General features: G+C 35.6%; 1 protein-coding gene across 2 annotated transcripts in view; it reads right to left on the bottom strand.

Moving 5' to 3' along the window:
* Window positions 1-13,024, bottom strand: part of LOC123310550 (hyaluronan-mediated motility receptor-like) — a 31,238-nt gene extending 18,214 nt beyond the window's left edge. The window contains exons 1-3 of one of the 2 annotated variants that reach the window (XM_044894066.1): window positions 12,807-13,024; window positions 12,592-12,740; window positions 4,101-6,035 (exon numbers count right to left, since the gene is read on the bottom strand). In XM_044894066.1, the coding sequence (XP_044750001.1) occupies window positions 4,101-6,035; window positions 12,592-12,740; window positions 12,807-12,852 (2,130 nt within the window). In that variant the 5' untranslated portion in view covers window positions 12,853-13,024. The remainder of the gene's footprint in view (window positions 1-4,100; window positions 6,036-12,591; window positions 12,741-12,806) is intronic. The other variant, XM_044894064.1, reaches the window with a different exon arrangement.
* Between the last annotated feature and the right edge of the window lie 9,642 nt (window positions 13,025-22,666).

The following is a 22,666-nucleotide window of genomic DNA, read 5'->3' as shown; positions in this document are numbered from 1 at the left end:
AACGAATACCTGGCAAGACGAAACGGATTGTATCATAAAGTCAAAAATGCAGCATTTGAATTCAGCGACAAAGTTCAAGCTGGTTTTGCTGTGTTGCGATTGCCGAATCAATTTTTGGCCAGAAATTTGAGAGCAGATGAAGACGATTTGAATATGAATAAGCTGAAATCAAAACTACCTGAGGAAGAAGTCGATTTACAGGTAACCAAAAGCATTCTCATGAATTTTTGAGATGTTATAAATGAGAAATGAGTCATATTGGTAAAAATTGTCCTTTATCGAAGTCCAAAACTAAAGGGGAAAAAAGGAAGAAGCTGAGGCTTCATCTAGGACTGCATTCGGTTACGTAAATTCTAAATTGTTCTTCATGAATCACAGTTCATCTCATACAGCCAACAGAAAAATAGCATCGAATTCTTGGATATTAGATAGTGGCGCAACAGATCATATGACGTTTCAAGGAGAAAAGTTCTCAAATTTCACAGAATCTTTTACCAATATTGAAGTTGCTGGAGTAGGAAATTTATTATCTACTGGATATGGTGATTTGAATTTACATTTGAGTCATGAAAATGGAGACGAAACGATTTTGAAGAACGTTTTGGATATTCCCAACTTGGAATTGAATTTAATTTCCACTACTTTGGCAGAAGAAAAAGGTTTGAAAGTAATTTTCGAGAATGATGACGCTAAAATAATGTCGAAAGAAGGGAAAATTATCATGAAATCGACCAAAGTGAATAGACTGCATTATGTTCACGAAAAAGGAGTAGAAGAAAGTGGAAAGAAAGAAAGCATGGTGAATAAAGTATTTTCCAAACAAGACCAGCTATGGGCACAGACGTTTAGCCCATTTGAATATGCCGAATGTGAAGAAATTGATAGGTAAACATGGAACATGAATCAGACGAATCTGATGCAATCACAGAAAAATGAAAGAAAAAAAAATTTTCTATGAAGGAAAAATGAAGAACTGTCCGTTTCCGAAGAGGAGTCTCAATCGAGAAGACGATACCTTGAATTTTATCCACTCAGATGTAGTAGGCCCTATGAGTCCGATTTCAAATGGAGGAGACAAATATATTGTTACATTTATAGAGGATTTTTCACGATATTGTGAAGTTGGAATGATGAAAACAAAAGATGAAGTATTCAAAAATTTCGTGGAATATAAAACTAGAGTGGAGAAAATCCAAGGAAGAAAAATTTTTTGCATAAGAAGCGACAACGGAGGAAAATATTTATCAAATGAATTCAAAATGGCATCAGTCGTCAACTGACCGTTCCTGGGAATCCACAGCAAAATGGCGTAGCAGAGGGAATCAACCAAACATTGTTCGATGCAGCCCGATGTATGTTGATTGAATCAGATGTAACGAAGAAATTCTGGGCTGAAGCCATTGCAGCAGCATGATATGTCCGAAACAGAAGTATTACCACAGCTAACGACACAGCTTAGAAAAGTGGAAGAAGAAGAAAAACACCATATCCCATCTGAAGGTATTCGGCTTTAGGGCATGGGCCTTAAACAAAGAGAAAAACAATAAATTTCCTCCAAAAGGCATTTCGTGTATATTTTTGGGCTATGACGAAAATGCCAAGGCGTATCGATTGTGGGATCCTAGAAATGATTGTGGGATCCTAGAAATGATTGTGGGATCCTAGAAATGAAAGGATTTCCATTAGTAGATACGTAAAATTCGAAGAAGATGTGTTTCCATTTAAGCCGAAGAAATTAAAAGCATCGATCGAAAAATTGAATGAAGATGAAGACGGTTCAGACGATTGGTATATGAATATATTTTCCGTTAAACCTAAAGATCAAGAGACTAAGGAAAAATTTGAAATTCCAAATGAAGTTCATGATCCCTATAGAAATGAGGAAAAAGAAAAATCAGAAGGGGAAAATGGAACGAGGTCTAAGAGGAAAGTTAAAAATCCAAGTTTGTTGGCAGATTATCAGACGAATTTCAGACGAATTTGGAAAAAAAAAAGGTAGGCATAAGTGGTCAAATGGCAAATAGAGAGAAAAGAGAAAAAGATCCAACGAATGTAAGTGAAGCTTTATATGGGGAAAAGAGAGAATTCTGGAAGAAAGCTATGATGGGTGAATTTGAAAATCTTATTAACAATAACACTTGGAGTATCGTGAAGAACCCAGGATATAGGAAGATTATCCGAACAAAATAGGTATTCAAGACAAAATATAATGAGAATGGAGAAATTGAAAGGTATCGTGCCAGACTGGTAGCTTTAGGCAACACATGCCAGGTATAGATTTTGATCAAACATATGCTCCAGTGGTACAGAAAAAGACGATGAGAATGTTGTTTGCAATAGCAACAAATAGAGATTGGACAATTCACCATATCGATATTACAGCAGCTTATCTATTCGCCGACCTGAATGAAGAAGTTTATATGGAGGTGCCAAAAAGGTATGAAGAAGTTTTTGATAGCCTGAATGAAAAATTTATCGATTTACCTTAGGAGGAAGAAATAAAACATAATAAATAAGTTTGCAAGCTCAAAAATAGTTTATATGGGCTTCATCAGTCAGGACTGATGTGGAACAAAACTTTGGATTTTTTCATCAGAAACCAAAATTTTCCAAGGCTGATCCTTCTGTTTATTATCATAATAAAAATAACAATATAATCATCACTACGTACGTCGATGATATTATTATTTGGGAGGAGTGAATTAGAATGTGTACTGCAAACCGTGAGCGGTTTGCATTAAAATATCTTGGTGAAGTTTATCCATGAGAGTATCTAAACGAGGGAATACTATCAGACTGGACCAAACAATGTACGTTGTTGAAATACTGAAGGAATTGAACATGTTAGAATGTAAAAACCAATTGGAGAAAAGTTTAAATCGTGTGAAAATGACGAAGATATGTTAGATGATTATGAAAAGGCCATGTTTCAAAGAATTATTGGAAGCATCTTATATCTGTCCATCTAAACTAGGCCAGATCTAGCATTCGCAGCGACATTTGTGAGTCAATTCAATCACAAACCAAATGTCCAACATTGGAAAGGAATGAAACATATTCTTAGATATTTAAAAACAACAATGCATTATGGATTAGAGTATTGTAAGACTGGAAAGAAAATTGATTTTTATTGTGATGCAGACTGGAGTGCGAACGAAGTGGACAGGAAATCATATAGTGGATATGTTTTCATATTAGCAGGAGGAGCTGTGAGCTGGACCAGTCGAAAGCAGCATTGTGTAGCATTAAGCATCGTAGAGTCAGAATTTGTTGCACTAAATGAAGCAGCCAAAGAGTGTTTTTGCAGAAGTTAGTTGAGAAAATTCTCAAAACGAATATTTTGAAGAAGGTTACATCAATATTGATAATCAAGGAGCAATAAAACTGACAGAAAACCGAACTTCAGAGAGATCCAAACATATAGAACTGAGAATGTTCTACATAAGAGACCTGATAGAAGATAAAATATTTCATCTGAAGTATACTGAATCTATGTAAATCAAACGTCGCTGATCTATTGACGAAGACTATACCTTTGATTCTGATGATGAACCATTTAAAAAATATGGGGATCAAAGATCCAGGGGAGAGTTAGAATGTGGTATTTAGATTGCTATGTATTTGAGTTCGAAGTTAAAAGTGATTAATTGTCAATAAAAATTTATCACTTGAAAAGACGTGGAAGTTATTTTATCTGCATTTTCACATTTTCTGTGCACTGCGATATCAGTAAGAAACTAATAAATCACACCTTAAATTTTTTCGCGAATCTTCATTTGCACCCAGAATGTTCGAAATATTTTCTAAACTTCGATAATGATCGAACGCCATTTTGAAGGAGGAATCTACCTAGGATGTTTGTGTTTAGAATGGAAATTGCATATCCTGATTGTTTCATAAAAAACGTTTGATATCGCAGACACCGGTACGATTTAGCGCGTGAAATACTCGTCGGTTTCGGGTGAATGCGGACTGCAATACGCTACGTTAGATATGAAAATGCGGGGCCTGGCCTGCCTTGGTTCTTATAAATGAACCAGAACAACAGCCCACCTACCTCTAGGAAATATAAATTTGATTAGTGAAAAATTTTTACTCACAATTTTCAGGTGCATTTCATTTTGTTCTTCTAGTTTCAAATATTTGATGTGGATTGGTCTAATTTCTTGCTCCAATTCAGTTATTCTAGAATCTTTTTCTGAGAGTTTCTCCTTGTAATTCTCACATTTTTTTTCCATTTCCTCCACTTTGCTACAACTCTGCTTCCAATCTGCTTCACGTAATTTCATTTGTTTGATTTCATTTTTCAAAATGTCCATTTTCAAGTCCAACTCTTTTTTCTCAATGGTCCAACTAGTTTCTTTACCAACAAAATCATCAATCTTGCTCCGTAAATCATCATTTTGAGATTTCCAATTTTCGATTTGTTGACTATATTGCGAGTTCAGCGATGACAATTTTTCAATTTCCAGGTTAGCTTTTGTTAATAAATAATTAGAACTGAGATTAAGTACTTGATGTTGTTCAAGCATCTGTAGAAGTTCTTCTCTTTCCTCCCTCAAAATGTGTAACTCTTCTTCATGAATGATTCTATTCTTTTCAGATATCAATTTGAATTTTTCCACCTTGCTCAAAAGAACCGTCTTCAACTTTTCCACTTCTTCTTGTGCGATTTTCATGTTTGATTCATTATTCAGTTCAAGGGTTTCAGTCAAAGCCAGAGCATCTCTTAATTCATCAGACATTATATTGAACTTATGCTCGTATTCCAACAATTTTATTTCATTATTGGATATTTCATTTTTCAGTTGCTCCACATCATGATCAGATTCTTTTAATCTATCCTTCAAAATATCTATTGTTTGTTGACATCTTGATATTGTAAGTTGATATGTTTGTTTCTCAACAATCATCTGATTTATTTGGTCTCTGAATGCTTCTTTATCTCTCATCTCTTTTATGAGGCGATAGAGTTTGGTCTGGGCATCGGAATAACTTGACTGAAGTTTCCTATATTTTAAGTAAACATCATCATATTTCTTTTCCAGAACTTTATACTTCATAGCGCTCTCCTCAAATTTTGACTTGTATGCATTTTTTTCAATTTCACTCTGAATTATATTGTATTCACTGATGGCTTGACATTCCTTTAATATTTCATTCGATTCTTTCTCTTTATTTTCTAGTTTCTTTTTCCAATAGTTCTCGAGTTCTGAGCACTTTTCTGAAGCTTGAATTTCAGATATAAGCTTTATCTCGTTCATCTTTTCCTCGAGTTGGGTTATGGTAACAATATTCTGATTATTTATCAGTTCCTTCTCTTCAAAAAATGACACCTTCAAAATTTCAATCTGGTTTTGAAAAGAGTTTTCTATTTCTTTTACCTTCAATTGACTCTGCAATTTTTGTTCATCAAGAGCCATTTGCATGTCATGAATACTCTTGAGCATTGTGATCTCTAGATTTTGTAGTTCTGTAAGATGCTTATTTCTCATTACTTCTACTTCATTTTTATGTTTCTCTTCAATAATTTTTTTATCCTCTTGCATTTTTTCCAGAGTTTTCTGAGTTTTCTCTATAATGTCGTTCTTAGCGGATATTTTCATCTCATACTCATATATTTTTTTATGATTGGTGCTCTCCAATTTTTCTTTTTCTTCATTCAATAATTCATTCTTGCTTTTCAACAACTTCAAATCAGATTCAAGTTTTGATATCATATCATTAAGGCCAGAAACTTCAATACCATGTTTTACACAAAGGATATCAATTTCTGCATCATGGGTGGTTTTCCATTGAAAGATTTCTGTTTCGAATTTTTCTTTCTCTTTTGAAACAGCCTCTTTTTCACATTGTATTTCATATAACTTATTCTTGAATTCTTCTAACTGTTCAGACAACTCTTTAATAAAAGTATCTTTATTTTTGCATTCAACAGATTTTTCATGCAAAAACTCTCTGTCAGATAATTTTGAAGTTTGAAACTTTGGCTTTAATGCAGAACCCAAAACGGCCCGCCTCTTGACAATGGTCGGCTGTAATTGATAAAAATGGATTATTCATGGGGAATGAAATATCGACTTTATAGACAGAAGAGATTATTAATCGGGTGAAATGTCGACAAGCTTTCGGTCATTCACATGGCTATCTTCGGGCACTAAAAATTTTGACAATCGACTATGAGGAACTCTTCTCTTGATTTAAATTCAGATAAGTGTTGACAATAAATCTGAACCTAACAGTACAAAGTTAAATGCGATACAACCAAGAGACACCCTAGCGACATTAGTCGAGAAACCAGGACCAACTCAATTAAATTCCCCAACTCTCAGAGTGAAGAGATATGTATCCATATGCTTAAATTCTCATATTTCAAAAAATCGTATAGTACGATAATTACGAGGAGTTTATACCACGGGACTTTCTCGCCATCCGCATAAGGCGTAAAGGGGGAAACACTACCAGAATGCGGGATGTTGCCGGAACATTTGAACGATAAGTAGAAGTTACGAATAATACAATAGTTTCCACTTTCGTCGAAAAGATGGCAGCACTTAACGAACGCCTTTTTTCAATTTCACCAGGATACGAATTGTAGTTAATGACGAGACCGTTCTAGAAAATTTTTCATGTATAAATTCATAGAAGAGATAATTGCACCTCGGAAAGTTAATAACATGAATGAATATTTGTTCCTCAATGAAAAAAAAAAATTTTTTCGTTGGAATTCATGGCAGTAACCGATCTGTCCCGGACATTGCAATCATAAATGGTTAACGCCTTCAAGAATAAAGCAGGTGAATAATAAATGGAATTGATTATAACTAAATCAGCAAATGTTACGATCTGAATCGAACTAACAAACTTATCATCACTCAAAGTATTAATAGATAATATCTATTAATAATGGTATATTATACCATTTCTTCGAGAAAGAGTAGATTCTGAACTTAGGATGGGAGCCGCTGTTAGAACTTGCTTCAGTTGATTGAAAGCTTTCTTACATTCTATATCCAATTTGAAGTCTCTTCCATCCTCCGTAAGTCTCGTTAAAGGCTTCGCGATATTGTTTAATCCAAGGATGAATTTCCTACTATAATTCCCCAGGAAGCTTACTTGGTGTCTGTCTTGCGGTATCGACCGTTCCCTTACGACCTTGGTCTTATCTAGGTCACCGCTAACTACAGCTTCAGTTCAGATACTACAAGTTTCCTGTACATGTGACACTTCTTCGACTGAGTTTTAGATTTGCATTGCGCAGCCTCTCACGAACGTCTCTCAAATTTATCAGGTGGTCATCGAATGTCCGACCGAAAAAAATGACATCAACCAAATAAATCGGGCACGTCTTCCAAGATAATCCTCGAAGAATGGTTTCCATTAATAGCTTCGAAGTTGCAGGAGCATTACAAAGACCAAATGGCCAAAAGGCAAACCACGAGTGCTGGAGGCCCGAGCCACGGCCGAGGCCTATCAGCTCGAAAAGGCGAATCAGCCCGAAAAGGAGAATCAGCCATTACAGGTGAATCTACCTTAAAGGGTAGGCCTTCTGGCCATACTAGTTATTATTTCTGTATTGCACTTCTGTCATCTTCACCATGTTATGTCTCACAATTTGTGCTGCCGCTTTAAATGAGGAATTAACATTTAAAATAAGATTTCCATATCCGAGGCAAATCACGATTGCTGGAGGCCCGAGCCACGGCCGAGGCCTATCAGCTCGAAAAGGCGAATCAGCCCGAAACGGAGAATCAGTCATTACAGGAATCTACCTACAAGGGTGGATCTTCTGGGGTTACTAGTTATTATTTCTGTATTGCACTTCTGTCATGTCTCACAATTTCTGCTGCCGCTTTGAATGAAAAATAAACATTTAAAATAACATTTCCATGTGATTTTCAGAAATGGTAACCTTATTTTAAGAAATCATCAGTGGAATTCCAGATAATCAAGTTCGTTTCAGAAAAAATTAGTTGTATTCAGGATTGTTCTTTTCAGAAAAAAATTAATTTTATTCAGATTGGTCAATTTAACACGTTGACTGTCCCATGAATCACATATGATACATGAAAATTTTCGCCAGGAGTCCATGAGTCGTATGTGATTCATTGATTCATTTCACGTTCAAGATAAATATGCTTACTTTTCATGAACGCTGCAGTTTGATCGGTTCATATGGGCTTAACGTTTTGTAGAAATATGTATTGATAACCTCAATCATAATTAATCATACGTGATTCAAGAAACGGCAGCATCAAGCCTTCCATTGGACTTGAAGATTTTGAACAAGAACACTTCCTTAAATGGCTGCAGAATTAATTTTTCATAGAATATATATTTTATCACTCAAAAGTAACCCTTCTCTTTCGCTAAATGTGTTGGACGTGGGGGGTAAAAAAAAAATTAGAATGGGGACAGCCAACGTGTTAATTTCAGAACTGGTGATTGGAAATTAAGTTTAGTCACATTTATTACAGAAACTGTCAATTGAAATTGAAAACTTTTATATCAGAAAGAGTCAATTGTTGTTCAGAAAATATCAATTGTAATCGGAAAGAAAGCAATTGTAATTCATAAAGTTTTATTCTCCTAGGAAACACTGTATATAAAAATGCAAAGTTCTATAGGCATGTCATCCATGCCAATAGTAGTCTCATGGGAGGAAGGAGGAACTATGCTGCGCTGTTCGATCACAATCACCTACAACGACTGTGTACTTTGCTATCAAACGAATTCTGTAGAAAATTAAAACAGTGTACCCTGGCTACATATTTGATATGCTTCTGATCGCCAATATGATATAAAATGCCTGATATCAATCTGAATAATTGAGATTCATCTAGCAAATCTTTTAATATCATCTGTTCTTTCAGAATTACAAATGACAATTTCTGAAATACATATGATTAATCTTTTTTACAATTGATGATATCTGAAAAATGAATGTGACTAAACAGAATTTTAATTGACCACAAATTAAATTGACTAATATGTATTTAACTGATCATTTCCGAATTACGCCAGGAAGAGGTTTAGACGTTTAGACTGTAGGTAGAGTGACATGATTTTGGGTAAAGAATCGAATGATACTGATGTAAAATCAGGTGTAGTTCCACTTTCCGAGAACCTCCATCTATCCCAAGTCGTTTTTCTAGCACACTAGAAATGTTTAGAACAAACTCTTCTCTCATGCGATAACAGCAACCTGCAACTCTCAGAGTAGTAACGCAGATTGTGCTCGGTCACAATCTGAACTCTGCTCTGTGATTGTAATTTTGAATGATTTGCAACATTGTTCATTTCTTTGTTGCCTCAAACATTGTTGTTATTATTATAAATGATATATGAACTCCGCCCGGGGTAGTTGGTGGGTGGATTGAGTAGCTTACCAATTATCACTGCCGGTCCCAAGCCCGGAAAAAGGAGAAGGGTTGTAACGATGGGTTAGCAACCCATCTTATGTGAAAAAACTAGAGTGCTAAAAGTTTCGATCATTTGCCTCGGAATCAGGATGGATATAAGTTACGACGAAAACTGCAGAAAAGGACTTTAAGATTGGCTACATGGAACATTCAAGGGATTACAACGAAACAAGCAGAAGTTTTTGAAGAATTGAGGAAGAGTAGCGTAGATATTTGTGTCTTCACAGAAACAAAGAAAAAGGGAAAAGGTAATGAAATAATCGGAGAATACATTCATTTCTACAGTGGTGTTGACAAAGGTGAAAGAGCCAAAAGTAAAGTTTCGATTACTGTTCATAAGAAGCATAGAGATCATATAAAAAGCTGGGAAGAAAAAAATGACCGAATAATAACATTGGAGATAGAGAAGAATGGAGAGAACATAATAATAACAGGAGTATACTCTCCAACCGACGATGCAATGGTTGGTATAAAAGAAAATTTTTACAAAGAACTATCTGATATATTGGAGGACGTTAAGGATGATAAGGAGGTGTGCTTGTTCGGAGACTTCAATGCTAGGGTCGGAAAATCAGACAACGACGATGTCATCGAAAAACATGGAGAGGACAGGGAAAATAATAACGGTCAGCGACTGAAAGAACTATGTCGAGCTCTCTCTTTGAAAGTTATGAATGGCTTCTTCCCACATAAAGATATACACAAGTTCACACGGGTTCAGCCCACAAGAGGGTTGAGGTCAATATTAGACTTCTTGATGCAGCGACAACATTCCATGTTGAAAACTAATGACGTGAGGGCATATCGTGGGGCGGAATGCGGATCTGGTCACTACTTACTGATAGCCAAAATAATCGTGAACTTCAGAAACACCAGTGCCTCGAAGTTAGAGAACAAGGATGAATATAAAAATCTTGAAACAAAAAGGTATAAGCTCGGGAGTCTTAAGCATGAGTCGACACAGTTCCTTTATAAGATCAGATTGGCTGGAAAACTCCAAATAATAGATAGGTATACAGATGTCGACACCAAGTATCAATTATTAAACAACTGCATACATCAAGCAGCAAGTGAGGCTTTGGGATACAAGGAGATTTTGGATAGCCAAAGCCACCAGCCAGAATGGTGGTCAGAAGAAATTAAGACCCTGATTGAAGAGAAGAAGAAAGCGTATCAGATGATATTAGCGGTACTTTCAACGCCTATCTACTGAAAGGAGTGAATCTTCTGTCAGATTGGAATCTGGGATATATCAGCTCAATATATAAAAAGGAAAGTAAAAAAGAGTGTAGCAATTATCGAGGGATAAGTGTAGGTTGTTCGATTGGAAGGTTATACAGTAGAATATTGAAGAAAATGATTGAGTCTGAATTTGAAGAAATAGAAGAACAGAACGGCTTTCGCACGGGACGGTCTTGCCTTGACAATTTGTTTACACCTCAACAAATAATAAAAGAGAGGAAAGCCCGGAATTTGTCCACACATCTCGTGTTCATAGATCTCGAGAAGGCCTACGATACAGTGCCCTTGATCAAATTGTTTGAAAGTCTAACGAAGATTGTCCTGAGAGGAGTGTATATTCGTGCAATACAAAACATTTATAAGAACCTACAGAGCGCTGTTAAGATGGGAAAAAAGATATCAAAATCATTCAAAGTCACGAAGGGCCTGAAGCAGAGTTGTTGTCTCTCGCCAATTCTGTTCAAAATTTACATTCAAGAAGCCTTAGAAAATTGGAGACAAAAGTGTTCCAAAATGGGAACAGAGATCGATGAATCCTGTTCAACAACCTTATTCTTTGCTGATGACCAGGTAATCATTGCGAACTGTGAATGGCTATTCATGCAATGATCTTCAAGGCCTCCAAAATCTCATAAATTCTGGGGGGAAGGGGGTCTTATTCCAGTTTGTTTGGACTCAATTTTAATGTGTCTACATGTTTCGGCCCATGGCCATCATCAGAACACAATAGTGAGTCCTAATTCATATTAAAAACAGTTCTTCATAAAAGCCATCCTGTGGGATGGTTAACATTCACATTCACTGAATGTGAATGTTAACCATTAATGTTAACCACATTAAAATTGAGTCCAAACAAACTGGAATAAGACCCCCTTCCCCCCGTGATTATATCCAGTAGGATGAATTTCAGAGAATCTCATAAATTCTGTTAATGCAGTGGGACAGGAAATGGGACTGATTATAAATGTTACTAAGAAAAAATTTATGGTCTTTAGCCGTCAGCCATACCTCAATTCGTCACTAGAGGTGAATGGACAAAACATTGAGAGTATCCAGTATTAAATACCTCAGATGCTACATCACCGAGCAACTCGACCCGGAGAAGGAGGTTAGATGCAGGATTGAATCAGCACGTGCAACGTTCAAGAAGATGAGGTCACTGTTTTGTAATGACAGCCTGAACTGAGACAAAAAATTATTAAATGTTACATTTGGTCTTTTATGTTGAACGGAGCTGAAGTCTGGATCCTGAAAGCTGCCACAGTCAACCGTTTAGAAACATTTGAAATGTGGTTACATAGACGAATGCTGAGAATACCATGGGTGGCCTTGCAAAGAAATGAAGCAAGTCAAATACAGGGCAAATACAGTTCGTGAACTTTTGACAACAGTTAAATGCCGAAAACTGACATACCTCGGCCATGTTCTCAGAGGAAATCATTACCGGATTCTACAGCTTATAGTGAAGGGCAAAATAGAGGGCCCTGGGGGACTAAGGACTTAAATTCAAATAAAGCATATTTGACCTGAATTTTTCACTGCAAAGTGAATTGTTCATTACAAATTCATTATGAGAACACCTGGTTGATCTAGATATTGTTTATCAGTTGTGTTGCTTTCAAAATGATGCCGTTTACACCAGGAAATTGCATTCAATTTGAAGCAGTGATTGAATTTTGACAACCGTAGGATTGATTGGTTATCACATGAAATGAACATCTCTCAACTGAATTGAGCGTTCATTATTTGGATAAGTAATGATTTTGTTCTTCATCAAATCATAGTTATTCATAGAAGACCCCTCTATCACATTGTGAAAACTATAATGTATTGATGGAAATTGTTGAATTTGTAACTTGTATAAATAAGAGATTATGTTGCCAATGATAAAATGTAAAGCCAAGACTGATACCTGATCTGATCTTACCGTTCTGAAACAAGGGGTACTCTGTGTAGATCCAGTTTCTGATAATGGAGGACTTCTACAATCTGTAAAACGTTCTTGTTGGGGTATAATTCCCAATTTTGTTTTTTGTTTAAGATCCACATTATAATGGGCTGGTGAGGGTGTAGCAGCTGAAAAGACGTATGAAAATACAATTTCGACAACAACTAACTGAAAAATCATTTTATTGAACACACCTTGGATATCATTGAATCTCTTGATTTTAGCTCTTGGAAAAGACATGACTGAATAATGAATCAATCACTTATAATTCTTAATTAAGTCTAAAATGCGTTTATTGGTTAAATTGATTCAAATTGAGCTTCAATCATTTAACTGTTTCTTGTTTACAATAATAACCGTCACACCACAAGATACGCGCCATCCGCAAATATTTTGAATCCATAGACATAGACCAGAGAACATGTCTGACCAAAGATTTACAAGGATCAGAGTTGTCTCTGACAAGGATTAATCCACAGATTACAGAGTAGAATGGATTAATCTTTGGTCTCCGACAGTCCATTGAACTAAAGTTCAATGCGACAGTCTGACATAAGGCGAATTTTGGCGCTAGTGGTAAACTACAGTGACTTCATATACCATGGTATCAAATATAGATGTAATATCTAGGGATGTGTCGTTCACGAACGAACGAATCAAAAGACCCGGTTCGTTAGAACCAATGGTTCGTTCAGTTCTTCACCCGAAAAATGACCCGTTCGTTTAACTGGGTCGAATGAGCCAAACGGCTCCATGCGAGCCACAAAATCGATATGGGATCTGGAGATCGGAAGATCTGGAATCGAAAGAATGATTCATAATTCCGTCTCTTCATGACCCAGGTACCCGAATAGTTAGACGGGTTTCATACTGACCCAATACAAAGGAAACAGATGGTAGTCGTAATAAAATGAACTTATATTACTTGCATTTCGCAAGTGAATCAACGGCTCCTTGTTGAAGAAAGTATGATAGATTTAGGAACTAGGACTAGTAGAAATTTCTGTTATTATGGCTATATTGATGAAAGTAAATTTTAAGTGATTGGTCAATTCTACAACTTTTTTTCAGATTAATTTGAGGAAAATATTTGGATTCGCAGCTATAACATAATCTTGATTTCAAAAATTTCAGTTTTTGACGAAATTAATGAGACTAGATCTCACGAATTTCGAACCTGTAAATCAATGATGTCTCCATTTCAAAATTTGAATCGTCCGATATCCATTTCCTTTCGAAAGACTTTTGGTTTTTGAATTTTTTCTACACTGGGGTCAGTATTTCTCTCGGTTCTCTCACGAATTTGACCTCAACTAACTATTTTCAGCCGATCAAAAATATTATGGCCCACAAAACACAGCTGTTTGCAACTAAAGAAGCATCCATATTCCATTCTATCAAAATTTAATTCAACTGAACTAAACTGAAGTGAAATTCCTAACAGAACAGTGAACTGATCGAGACGGGACTACGGATCCGAATTCGAACCATGCGCAATGTTTGGATCACAACCCAAAACCCAACTACCTAAAAGAACCAATGGGTCAATTGAACGGGTCTTTTGAACCGGGTCTTCTCAGCAATGGATCTAGATCGATCTGGTTCCTCGAAATTGAACGAACTACACATCCCTAGTAATATCTTTGCGAAGCGCGCTGCAAACGCGACGGTCGAAGCAAAGAGTTAAGAGTAACCAACTCTTTGGTCGAAGTAAAAACTACAAACGCGCGCTCAACGCGGCGTCTAACGCCCTCATGTGTACCAGCAAAGAGTAACCAACAAGAGGATGCACTCTGTCATTTTGGCCGGTTGGGTTTCAATGACCTTGAGGGAATACTCATAATTCGATATTCGAACTATTTTGAAAGAAGTCGCATTATTTTCATAAACGGAAATTGATTCGTTTCCGACAGGATACGAAAACGAAAGCCGATATCTGCCGATATTCGTTCGGTTCGCAACTCGCAATTTGATTGGACGCCCAGATTCTCCATTTGACTGCGGATGATTCTGTTCGCAGTATTCTGGCGCGTATCGTGTCCCCACTCCAAGGTTAAAATTCCATGAGTCAGATTTCGCCTTGTAAATTGACAGAGTGAAACCTCTTGTTGGTTACTCTTTGGTACCAGTTTGTCTATGATGTGTACTAGAGACGAAATTAATGTACCCATTTCTGATTTCAAGTGGTTACTATGTGATAGGTATATTTGTGATAGGTGGTCGAAATTTGAAAACTTAATTGCGCAGTTAAATAGGACCGATGTAGAATCAGATATCTCTACCTGCAATACTTCAGATCAATTTCTTTTCGATGAAGTTGAAGAAGACATCAAGAAAATTTATAGCGCCCTCAAAGGTTGTATCCAAAAATTAGCAAAAATTTGCTCTGACGACATTGACACTGCTAAAATAATCAGAAAAATATCATTCTTAAGTCAACAACTAAAACTAGTCGTTTCACCGAAACCAATTCATTCAACAGAATTGTTTTTGTGGGCATCTCTAATTCATTTCCGATTTCCAGGTACCTATAGGTTGATTAGAGACTCTGATTCATTAACACTTCCTCATCCGGCAAATCATTTTCATTTTATTCTATTTTTAGAAATGATTTTATTTCAATCGCATGCTTGATTCAGTTTTAATGCCCCAGAAAATCGAATTATTACTTATATTCTGATTGTAATCTTGTAATCTCTAATACTACAGCTACCTCCTCGTGGTGTGCTGGATTATTTGCGATAAAACATTATGAAACTGATCGCAAATAAACTAAATGATGTATTGTTTTCCTCCCTACAGTTCTTAATTTTAAAGTGAATTGAAAGCAAATCGGAATTGAATCAAAAACTGTTGCAGTTGCCTATCAAATCCGTGCACTCTCTCTCTATCTGCCGTGCTTCGTGACCCTCCGATGGTAACAACGGCAACGTCTCGTCTAACATTACGGCCTCGAACTTCTAGTAGGCTATGGTTAAGGTCAAAGATTATAGAGATTAGAGACTTGAAGTGCAGCCATGAACGTAAACGTTAACGTTATAATTGACATCTACGCATGCTCATTCGTCCGTTTTTAACGTTAACGTTAGCGTCAGCTTTACGGCCTACGTAAACTAGCGGTCTCCCACGTATACCTTAAACATCGACGTACGTTAACCGAACGTTAAACGAGTAGCACCGATGACTTGCGAATGGCCGAATTTTGATTGTTAAATGCAATTCTCGATAACCTCAAACTGTCATTGTTTACATTTCCTGTGTATTTTCTCATAATGAACGAAAATTATAGGAAATCAGCAGTGATTTGAAAGTTATCAAAAGGATTAAGTTAAATTACTGTGTTATCAGATTAAATTCAGTACATAAGGAAATAGCTGAAACTACACTGCAATTCTGATGTCTCTAACACTTGAACATTTCATTGATAATAAAATACTTTCAAGCTAAAAATTCTCTTTATTAGGCATATAAATCATTAGAACATCAATATTCCAAATGTTATTTCAGCTGTCGGAGCTCAATATTAGATAAAAGAGAGTTCACGCGAAACGAAAGCAAAATCAAATTGATAGGTTATGTTTAACGTCTGACGTTTCATGATGACAGCACTTCAACTCAAATTTCATTACAACACGTAAACGTTATATCTGACGTTATTTCTCACGTTAACGTTTACGTTGAGGCTAACGTTCTGTGCGCACTTCAACTCTCTAATATATAATATACTCTATAATCTCTTTGCTATAATCTTTGGGTTAAGGTATGGAGGGTACCCTCCATAGGTTAACGTTAGCGTCAGCTTTACGGCCTGGGCCTACGTAAACTAGCGGCATTGAACTTTATGGGAGTTCAATGGCTTCCATAAGTCTCTCTTCGTTTAATCATGGGAAAGGGGGAAACATTGAACTAAAGAAGTTCTTTAGTTCATTGGGGGGAATGTTGTTCTCCGTGGTATAAATCAAAAGATTCCAGTATGTATTTTAAGTAATTTATTGTGATAGAGAACGCAACGTGCAACGTATAATGTACTTCCATTAACTTGACTGCTACTTCTACTCATCCACGCATGTCATAAAATGAGCACAGAATAATGAAATAATCACAAAAATAAGAATTGTTTTCTTTCTTCAACACTCCCTCCCAATTCTACATTTATGGTAAATTAAACTAAACTACAAAAAAAAAACTTTTACAACATTCAACTTATTTCTAAGATAACTAAATTGAACATTTGGCAATGCTTTAGTAAACATGTCCGCTATTTGTTCATGACTTGGAACATATTCAACGAGATTATTGTAAATTCTGAAAATAAATCCAAAGCTTCGTGGAGGATTATTAATTCTCTAACCAAGAATAGAGTTCATAACGAGGTATCTCTTGGTCAAAGCAACCACTCAGCTCTGGCAAATCGGTTCAATACATTTTTTGCAAATATTCCAGTTAAATTAACTGAAGGTTTAACCAGATCTATTATCCCTAATTCTCAGAGCAAACTTGATAATTCTTTTTTCATGTTTGATATTACGCAGGACGAAATTGTACAAGTTGTGAAATCTTTGAAAACCAATACATCATGGGGCCATGATGAGATACCGATGAAAGTGATAAAAGCATCGATAGACTTTATCATTGAACCATTAACTTTTATAATCAATCGTTCTTTCACGGAGGGTATTTTTCCGGATAATCTGAAGATAACTATAGTCAAACCCCTACATAAAAAAGGTAGCAAAAATGACCTTAACAACTATAGGCCCATAAGCATCCTCTCTTCATTTTCTAAAGTTTTTGAAAAGATTTTAAGCAATAGAATGTACAATTTTTTTCGTAAATTCAATGTTATTTCTGGATGTCAACATGGTTTTGTTAAAAATAAAAATATTGAAACCGCTATTTTTGAGCTCATAAATGAGATTGTTCTTGCTCTGGAGCAAGGACAGATTCCTATGGCACTGTTTTTGGACCTTTCGAAGGCTTTCGACTGTGTTGATCATCGGAAGCTTTTGGAAGTACTCGATAATTGTGGTATCAGAGATAGTCAACTCAAACTCATAGAGAGCTATTTGAAGTCCAGAAAACAACGGGTAGTTCTGGAGGCTGATGGTGAAACCTTTGTCTCGGATGAAATTGAAACAATTTTAGGACTCCCTCAGGGTAGTATTGTTGGTCCTCTATTGTTCATAATTTATGTTAATTCTCTACCTAAGGCGATCAAAAGTGAATGTGAACCTCTAATTGAGAGGATGATGAAGAGTATACCCTCATCTCGGACTGAAGTAAAATCACCAGCTGTTTTGACTAAAAGCATTGAAACAAATCATGCTCTTTCAGTTAAGTCTACAATGCCGTCCCGGGATACTACCTCAATGAGATTATTTGCAGATGATACAAATATTTTGACCCGATCGTCATGTATTCCATACGCTGTTGATGTTTGCAATATTGTGGTTAATTCGGTAAAAACTTGGTTATGTAATTATAATCTTGTCCTAAACATTGAGAAGACTAAATGTATGATTTTTCATAGTGATAATTCCAAATTAGATTTTCCTGAAACTGTGGATATTCTTGATAGCTGTGTTGTGGTTGAAGATAATGTGAAATTTTTGGGTATAGTTCTTGACAGTCAATTAAAGTGGGGACCTCATACAGAACAACTTAAGACCAGATTAAGCTCTGCATGTTACACATTATTTATGTTAAGAGGTCAAGTGAATTTCGATGTGCTCAAACTTGTCTATTTTGCAAATTTTCATTCCATACTTTCATATGGAATAATTTTTTGGGGAAGTTCATCAAATGTGGAAAATATTTTCGTTGTTCAAAAAAGGGCATTGCGTACTATGTTACGTTTGAGTTATAGAGAATCATGTAGAGGAAATTTTGAAAAAAATAATATACTCACTGTCTATGGATTATATGTATATAGGCTCTTACTTTTTTTTAGAAAACAAATTCATTATTTTGAGGATTACAAAAATGTTAATAACACCAGAAGAATGTTTCCTTATAATGTACCTATTCATAGGACAATACTAAGGGAGAGAACTGTTGAATGTATGGCAATATCTATGTACAATGCTCTACCAAAAACTATTAGAATGATCACTTGCGATAAGGATTTTAAGAAATCTTTATATTGTTTTATATTGAAATCAGAGCCATACAGTTTATCTGAATTCATTTCGTACTGTAGGAGATAGGTATGTTAATATTTTGTCTGTTTGATTCCTGTTCAATATGTTTTTTGACTTATTCCATCTTTATATCTTATTTGGTGTAATTTCTTGGAATTAATAAACATATTATTATTATTATTATTATTATTCTAGTGTTACTTGATTGTTATTGACACATTCTCGAATGAAATGATATTTCACATCTATATGTTTAGTTCTTCGAGTCTCAAGGGTTGAAGCCATTTTTATACAGGGTTGATTATCCTCAAATACTTTTACAGGATATATTTCAAAATTTAAGATTTCTTTCAATAATTGGCTTACAAAAAGAACTTCTGTTAGACAAGATGACAACGCTACATACTCGGCTTCAGCACTTGATAATGATACAACAGACTGTTTTTGAGATCTCCAAAATATCACATTGTCATATAAGCTTAGAGTGAAACCTGAAATACTTTTTCTATCACAAATGTCATTCGCATAATCCGCATCTACATAAGCTGACAAAATATCACGATTATTATTTCCTCTTTTTGATCTTTCGAATTTCAAGCCATAGTTTTTAGTATACTTCAAATATTTAAGTACATTTTTGAGATTTTTCCAATGCTCTAATCCATAACAATTTTGAAATCTACTGAAAAATGTTACTGAGAGACATATATCTGGACGACTACAAAGCATAAGATACATTAACGATCCTATCAGTTGTCTATATGGTAATTTACTACAATTATTTTCATCAATTTCAGGATATTTAAAGTTCAAATTCAATTTTGGCTGAATGGGGATTTTTGATGTCTTACAATCCTCCATATTAAAATATTTCAAAATTTGTTCAATCATATCCTTCTGATGTATGTAAATACAATTCTCACATTTTATAATGTTCAATCCCAAAAATTTTTGACATTTGCTATTTGTTAGATCAATCATCTCAAATTTATCCTGTAGTTCCCTTTTTAATTCAGATAACTCAGTTAAAGATTTGGATACAACTATCAAATCATCTACATGAATTAACAAGAATAAATTGTTGCGATAATACAAACATGGTTCAGATTTACATCTTTCAAAACCTGATTCTATTAAAAAATTATTCAGATGGTCATACCAGCATCTCGGAGACTGTTTTAAACCATACAATGCTCGTTTCAGCTTGCACACAGCTTGGCTGTCATCAACTCCTTCCAAACCTTGTGGGATCTGCATGTATACAGGTTCCTTGAGAAATCCATTTAAGAACGCACACTTAACGTCTAGTTGATGCAAGTGCATATCGTATTGAACACAAAGTGATAATAAAATTCGGACGCTGAGCATCCTTGCCACAGGTGCATAGATTTCTTCCTGAATTTCTGATTGCTTGAATCCTCTTGCAACCAAACGAGCTTTCCTTATTAATTTTCCATTCACTTCCTTCTTCTTGAAGATCCATTTTGAATCAATTATTTCCTCTCCTTCTGGTATTGGTACTATTTCCCATGTTTTGTTCTTTTCTAAAGATTTTAACTCTTCTTTAATGGCCTCTTTCCATCCTGTTTTTAGACATGCTTCCTCATAATCTTTCGGTACATCAGAAAAATTTCCAGCTACCAAAGCAGTCAGATGGGACATGTCATAGTCTTCATATCTTTTTGGCATATTAATTTTTCTCTTACTTCGATTTTCTTCTGTCTCTAAATTTTTCAAAGGTTCATCTGTATCTTTTTCATGAGTTTCTACATCATCCTGTATGTAAATATTGACGTCTTCTGGTTCTTTCTCATCTTTACTGTGTTCATTGAATACTACATTCCTTGCGGTCACAATTTTTCCTTTTGCTGCATCCCATAGGCGATATCCGTTGTCAGTATATCCTACAAAAATTAATTTTTTGCTTTTTGAATCCAACTTACCAGTTCTATCTTCCTTAGGTATATGCATGTAAGCATCACAACCAAATACCCTTATTTTATCCATATTTGGTATTCTATTATACCATATTTCAGCTGGAGTCTTTTTACATGTTATCGTAGAGGTTTCTGTTCGATTGATTAAATAAATAGCTGTCCCAACAGCCTCTTCCCAGAATTCTTTGGATAGTTTTGCATCATATATTAGACATCTTGCCTTTTCCATAATGGTTCTATTCATGCGCTCAGCAACGCCATTCTGCTGAGGTGTATGACTGACTGTATACTGTATGTGAATTCCTTTTTCCGAACAGAAGTTTTTCATTTCCTTCGAAATATACTCTCCTCCATTATCACACCATTCTACGCCAATAATACAGCTCTACGACATGCTGAAAGGATATCATATTTAGGATGCGACCTAAACTCTAACTGGGATCACTCACGGGAAGTCCGAACGCGGATAGAAAAAGCTAGAAGCACTTTCAACAACATGAGAAAGATATTATGCAATATGAGCCTCAGTATTCAGGTTCGAACTCGGGTCCTGCGTTGCTACGTGTTCTCAGTGTTACTGTATGGCGCTGAGGCGTGGACTTTAACTGAAGCCTCCATCAAACGTCTACAGGCTTTTGAAATGTGGTTTTACCGCCGCATGATGCGAGTGTCATATATACATCGTGTCACCAACCAGACCATCCTAAATAGAATACAGAAAGACTGCGAAATAATAAAAACTATAAAGATGAAGAAAGCAAGCTACTTTGGTCACGTAATGCGCAATGAAAAATATAGAATACTGCAACTAATTCTTCAAGGCAAAATCGAGAGCAAGAGAGGACCAGGGCGAAGGAGAGTGTCCTGGCTTAAAAATCTGAGACAATGGACTGGGATGACATCAGCTACACTGTTCCGTTCGGCGGTTAATAAAGTCATATGGTCAAATGTGATCGCTAACATCCAAAGAGGATAAACACCAGAAGAAGAAGAAGAAGATTATCACACCTGAGTCTTTCCATTCTTCTTCCAAATTTGTTTTCAATCATGGCAATATAGCATTTAAATTTGTCGTATACTTCATACTTGTTCATTAGGAAGTAGCATACTGTAAAATGAGAAAAATGATCAATAAATGTGACAAAATATCTTTTACCACTGTGAGATGTAGGATTGATTGGTCCACAGACATCTGTTGAAACAACTTCCAATAAAAATTTTGCCTTTCTGTCTTCCAAAATGTCTTTGTATGGCTTCTGGCATTGTTTCCCTTGCAGGCATACCTCACAGATAGATTTACTTGGATACTTTGATGAATGACCCATTCTTCGATGCCATATATTTTGTTCGGTATCTATCAAATTTGCTTCATAACCAATAAGATTGAATTTTAGAATATATAAATTGCCAAAAAGTTTTCCTTCAACCAAAGTTCCTTTTGATGAATTTATTTTAACAATTCCATTTTTGATTTATAACTGGCTTACTGGGCCCATAACCTGTTGTTCTCCGTGGTATAAATCAAAAGATTCCAGTATGTATTTTAAGTAATTTATTGTGATAGAGAACGCAACGTGCAACGTATGATGTACTTCCATTAACTTGACTGCACAGATTACAGAGTAGAAGATGCTTGACTGCTACTTCTACTCATCCACGCATGTCATAAAATGAGCACAGAATAATGAAATAATCACAAAAATAAGAATTGTTTTCTTTCTTCAACAGGGAAAGCGTTTGTAGAGGTCGCAGGTCGCCCCAGTAGGAAACATTTCGTAGTTGTCACATGCGTCATTTGACAATTTTGACATGACAGCTTTGATGTTGTGTCTATGATTACTTGTGTAACAATTGAACTAAAGTTCTTTAGTTCAATGGTAAAAATTGGCATGATTTTCAATTCTTTTCTGTTTATTCCAAGTTTCGAGTAGGGATCGGTCCAGAGATATAGAATATATCTCTGGATCGGTCGACCGA

The sequence above is a fragment of the Coccinella septempunctata genome, chromosome 3 (genome assembly GCF_907165205.1).
Source record: "Coccinella septempunctata chromosome 3, icCocSept1.1, whole genome shotgun sequence".
In the NCBI taxonomy this organism is placed as follows: domain Eukaryota; kingdom Metazoa; phylum Arthropoda; class Insecta; order Coleoptera; family Coccinellidae; genus Coccinella; species Coccinella septempunctata.
The sequence above is the reverse complement of the archived record's forward strand: the minus strand, read 5'-3'. Positions and strand labels throughout refer to the sequence as shown.